Source organism: Mustela nigripes, chromosome 17 (genome assembly GCF_022355385.1).
Source record: "Mustela nigripes isolate SB6536 chromosome 17, MUSNIG.SB6536, whole genome shotgun sequence".
Lineage (NCBI taxonomy): Eukaryota > Metazoa > Chordata > Mammalia > Carnivora > Mustelidae > Mustela > Mustela nigripes.
In genome coordinates, this window is record NC_081573.1 from 4,311,063 (window position 1) to 4,316,431 (window position 5,369).

The 5,369-nt window shown below is 49.8% G+C and overlaps 1 protein-coding gene across 1 annotated transcript in view; it reads left to right on the forward strand.

The window, feature by feature from the left end:
* Nucleotides 1-4,805: 4,805 nt before the first annotated feature.
* Nucleotides 4,806-5,369, forward strand: part of KLK4 (kallikrein related peptidase 4) — a 4,616-nt gene continuing 4,052 nt past the window's right edge. Inside the window, exons 1-2 of the mRNA XM_059383376.1 lie at nucleotides 4,806-4,812; nucleotides 4,927-4,977. Coding sequence (XP_059239359.1) covers nucleotides 4,806-4,812; nucleotides 4,927-4,977 — 58 coding nt within the window. The remainder of the gene's footprint in view (nucleotides 4,813-4,926; nucleotides 4,978-5,369) is intronic.

Consider the following 5,369-nt stretch of genomic DNA (forward strand, 5'->3'; position numbering starts at 1 on the left):
GTATATATACTGATAGTAAGGGTAGAAGAATGGAGCCACTAGAGTGGAGCTAGACAGGGAGCCATCAGGGAAGGATCCTCTGGGGAGGGGACATTTAAGAAGAAACCTGAATAACAACAGAGACAAGTAGATATGTGGGCAAAGAGCATTCTGGGTAGAAACAGCAGCAAGTGCAAAGATCCTGAGGTGGGAACATGCTTTACATATTTAAGACACAGCAAGGAGGCAGGTACTGCTGGAGTGAGCAAGGTGGAGAAGGAGGAAGATGAAGTCAAAGCAGGAATAAGAAGGGAGAGATCATGAGTGGGCCTTTGGGTCAAGGTGAAAATTCTAGCTTCTACTTTGAGTGTGATCACAAGATTTTAGGACCATGTTAAATAATTTTCTCATATAGCTAAGGGTCATTGTAGATCAGCCCAGCCAAGGATCTGTTTCTAGAGCGCTTTTTTTTCTGCTCCCACTCCCCCATCTCCACAACCAGTTTACAAAGTGCTTTGACAAGGACTCCTGGGTGGCTCAGTCATTAAGCATCTGCCCTCCTCTCAGGTCATGAGCCCAGGGTCCTGGGATCGAGTCCCACATTGGGCTCCTCGCTTGGCGGGGAGCCTGCTTCCCCCCTCTCTCTGCCTGCACACTCCCCCTGCTTGTGCTCTCTCTGTCTCTGACAAATAAATAAAATCTTAAAAAAAAAAAAGTTCTCCTGGCAGTTTCCACTTAAGATCACTTGAGCACTTAAGCTTTGATCCCATTTGATTTGATTCCTATTTTCTCCAAATCAGCCCTAACCAGTGAAAATCTAACATGAGGCAAATACGTAATTTAAAATTTTCTAGTAGCCACACTAAAGAAGAGTGGGAAGCAAGTAAAAATTTAATTTTAGAGATATTTTATTTTATCCCAACATATCCAAATAATGATCACTCCAACATGTAATCAGTATACATTAATAATAAGATAGCTTACATTCCCTTTATACCAAGTCTTCAAAATCTAGCAAATATTTTACACCTACAGCGGTATCCCCACCCAAACACTAAATCTTCATCAGACATAACTGATCTCTATGCAGCCTATGAAACTTCAACTTGGAAAAGCAGATTCATGTACCCAGATTGTCCCAAATGTACTTAAAACCTTTCCAGTAACTGAAGGGAGATCCAGTATTTACATTTAAATTAGTTAAAATTGAATAGAAGTTAAAAGCTGGTTCCTCAACCACACTTGCCCTGTTTCAAGGGCTCGGGAACCACCCGTGGCTGGTGGCTGTTGTATTGGGTGAAGCAGATCTGAGTCCACCAGGCAGGAAATGTCTCAGTCACTTCTGGGGTTCCCTATCCTGCTCTGCAAAGTGGTGACAGAGAACTCAGCTTGGCTGGTGCTAGAAACATGGAGGAAAGTCCAGGCCTTTGGTCCAGGGGGGCGCCATCTTAATTTCTGCCCCTTGGATGTTTGCTGAGGTCCTTCCCAAACCCTGTTGCTGCAGAAGGGACAGGAGGGCCAGGAGGTGCCTCCCATGGTGGTCCCTGCCATCCTCCCATCGTACATATGGTCAGGATACATTTTCTGTCGCTCCCCAGGCTAGGGTAAGCTACAACTCTCTCTCTCTCCAGTAAAACCCTCTCCCTCCATTCTCCTCCGGTCCATGCAGACCCTAGGACTGGCCCGGTCAGTTCTGGCCTCTCCCTTGCCTGGGACAGGAACAGGCAAGGGAGATGCTCCCATGAGCCTTTGTGAGGTTTTCCCTACTAAATCCCCCATTGCTTCTCATTTTGGTTTTTGTTTTGTTTTGTTTTTAAGATTTTACTTATTTACTTGACAGAGAGAGAGAGTGGGAGAGCACAAGTTGGGGGAGCGGCAGGCAGAGAGAGAGAGAGAGGGAGAAGCAGACACACACACACATACACACACACCTCCCCCACTGAGCAAGGATGCATGGCTTTGGATCCTAGGATCAAGACCTGAGCCAAAGGCAGACACTTAACCAATGGAGCCACCCAGGTACTCCTCCCTGTGTGCTCTTTTTTTTTTTTTTAATTAATTTATCTGACAGACAGAGATCACAAGTAGGCAGAGAGGCAGGCAGAGAGAGAGGAGGAAGCAGGCTCCCCTCTGAGCAGAGAGCCCAATGTGGGGCTCAATCCCAGGACCCTGGGATTGATGACCTGAGCCGAAGGCAGAGGCTTTAACCCACTGAGCCACTCAGGTGCCCCTTCTTGTGCTCTTAATAAAGGAGGAAAACACTTCACTTCTCTTCAGGTAATATAATATGCCCCAATGTAGATTTAGTTATTAATTGAGACAGGGCTTGGGGCCACGTCCCTCTGGGAATAGACAGAAGCAGGCACGAGTAGGAGTGAAGAGGGTCTGGAGAGGGAGAGGGGAGGCGAAGCAGTTGACCTGCTAGACCTGAATTATGTTTCTGAGAAGGTGCTGCCTGGGGGGCCTGCAGGTGAGCAGAGAACCAGAGGGGACTCGTGAATGGGGTGCCGCTTATGCAGAATGGGTTCTGGGCCTAGGATGGATCACGCTGGGGGAAATTCACACTCCCTTTTGTCTACTTTTTTTTTTAAAGGTTTAATTAATTAATTAATTAATTAGTCAGAGAGAGAGAGAGCATAAGCAGGTAGCGTGGCAGGCAGAGGCAGAGAGAGCAGCAGACTCCCCGCTAAGCAGAGAGTCCCATGCAGAGCTCAATCCTAGGACCCTGGGATCATGACCTGAGCTGAAGGCAGACGCTTAACCGACTGAGTCACCCAGGTATCCCTTGTCTACATTTTTAAAATGACTTCCAGGGGTGCCTGGGTGGCTCAGTGGGTTAAACCTCTGCCTTCAGCTCCAGTCATGATCCCAGAGTCCTGGAATCGAGCCCCACATGGGGCTCTCTGCTCAGCAGGAAGCCTGCTTCCCCCCACCCTCTGCCTGCCTCTCTGCCTACTTGTGATCTCTGTCTGTCAAATAAATAAAATATTAAAAAAAAAAATGACTTCCAGAATGCGAGATAATTTCTCTGTGTCCCAATCTGTCTGTCTGTCTCAATTTCGGTCTCCGGCTCTCTTGTCTCTGTCCCTCTCTGCCTTTATCTCTTCGCCCTGATCTCTCTCCTTGTCTCTGTTCCTCTCTCTCTCATCAGCTCTGTGACCATTTCTCTCTCTGTTCATCTCTGTCTCCCCTTGTCTCTATGTCCACCCTCCCCCAACTCCAGCCTGAGTTCTGAGCCAGGGAGCCCGGTTCCCTGGCCCACACTCCAAACCATTCCCACCTGCCAGGCCAGAAGCATCTCCACGGCGTAACTCTCCCACAGCTCTGTCCTGGACCCATAACCTAATAAGAGGATCACTTCTGTTTTACCTCGGACAGTACAGGGCATAGGAGAGACCATGAAACAGGGACAGAGAGGCGTGACGTCTACTTTCTTCTCTTTTCTTTCAGCTGCCCAGCCCTGGGCCCCAGCACTGGCCCCAACCTGCCTCCTGCCGCTGTCCAGACTTAGTCACGTCTGGGCGGCTGGGAGACCTGAACCCACCCTGAACCCCCGCCCCTCCTCCATGCCTCATCTGTCCTTGTGATTAGAGCTGCTGGTCCCAGGACCAGGGCAGGGTTGGGGGGCGGGTGTCCATGTGTCACCAGGAGACTGAACGCAGGCAGATAAACGGAGACAGAGCTAGAGAACCAGACAGCCACTAAGAGCTACAAAGAGAGACAGGGTCAGAAAGAGACGAGGCCAGAGAGAGGCAGAGAGAAGCACAGACATTCATGCTTCATCATCACAGTCATCTGTCGCCCAACCCCTCATCAAGCCATCCACACCTGCTCCTTAGGTGATCTCACCCAACCCCATGGCTCTAAACACCACCTCTCCTCTATGACTCCCCACCACTTCTCAGCAGCACTGACCTCTGTCTGCACCTCTGCTTGCCCATGCGTCCAACCACTTGGCTCCCAACAGGCATCCCCAACTCAGCCCTTGCCCCCACATCTCCTTGCCTGCCTCCACAAAGGGTGCCACAAATGGTCAGGCCAAGCCTTGCCTCCCCCCCTCCCACTTGCCACCCCTTGGTGAGTATGTTGGCTCTTCTCCCTGGACCACAGCATTGTCTACCTGGGCTGCTCTCCCTCCCACCTCTGTGTTAGTCTCTGCTCCCTTCTCCCCCTCCAGTCATTCTCCACACAAGATTCTCTTCAAAGTAAATAAGATCATATTACTCCCTCTACCCCTATGCTTAAAATCTATTGCACTTAAATAAACCCAAACTTCTTCCCCAGCACAAAACCCTGCACAGTCTGTCTTGTTCCTTCTCCTTATTCTGCCTTGCACTCACCAAGTTCTCGCTTTTTCCTGCAAGGCTCATGGGGCATGGTGGCTGTCAGCCTAAATGTCTCCTCCTCTGATTCCCCAGCCACCACCTTGTCTGCAGAAACCCCACTGTTCCAGTCAATCTACCATCACCTATGTTCTCTTCACACAGGTGACTATCAGATATTTCCTTTCAGTTTTTCTTTTTTTTAATATTTTATTTGACAGAGGCAGTGACATCACAAGTAGGCAGAGAGGCAGGCAGGGCGGGGTGGGAGGCAGGAAGCAGGCTCCCCGCTGAGCAGAGAGCCCCGTGCTATGAAGGGCTCCATCCCTGGACTCTGAGATCGTGACCTGAGCAGAAGGCAGAGGTTTAACCCTCTGAGCCACCCAGGCACCCCCTTTCAGTTTTTCTGTTTGTCTGTCTCCCCTACTGGGATGTGAGCTCCATGAGCCCTGGAATTTGCTGGTTTCTTCCTGCATCTCAAGTGCAGACAGCAGAGCTCGGAGCATGGCAGGTGCGTACTTGCTTTTTTCTGAGCAAGGGTTTCAACGTGCTCCCACTTACTGGGCTCCTACTACATGCCTGACACTGTGCCAAGGCTCTTTCCCTGCATTCTCTTTTTGGATAGGTATTTTTGGAGTGAGGAACAATAGTTCCCTGGTTTTACGGATGGGAAAAGGTAGGCTCAGAGAGAGGCAGTCACCCCAAGTTTCCAAAGGTAGGAAACTTGAGAGAGCAGGTACCCCAAAGGTACCCCACTAGGGTAGACCCCTAGTCTCTCTGTTTCTCTGAACGTCTCTGTCCATGACTCTGGCTTTCAGTTTGTCTCTGAACCCAGGAAGGTTTGCTGGGGAAGCATAGTAGGGAGACAGAGGGCAAGAGGGAGAATGAGAAAGATTTAATAGAGAGAAAATAAGAGAACACAAGAGAGAGAAAATGAAAGACAACAAGAGAGAATAAGAACACAAGATGATGAGAGAGGGAGAACCAAAAAACAAGGGGGACCCTGAGTCCAGGATGTCCCCGCTGGGTCACTGCTCCCAGCACCTCTGCGCGCACCCCCCCCCCCCC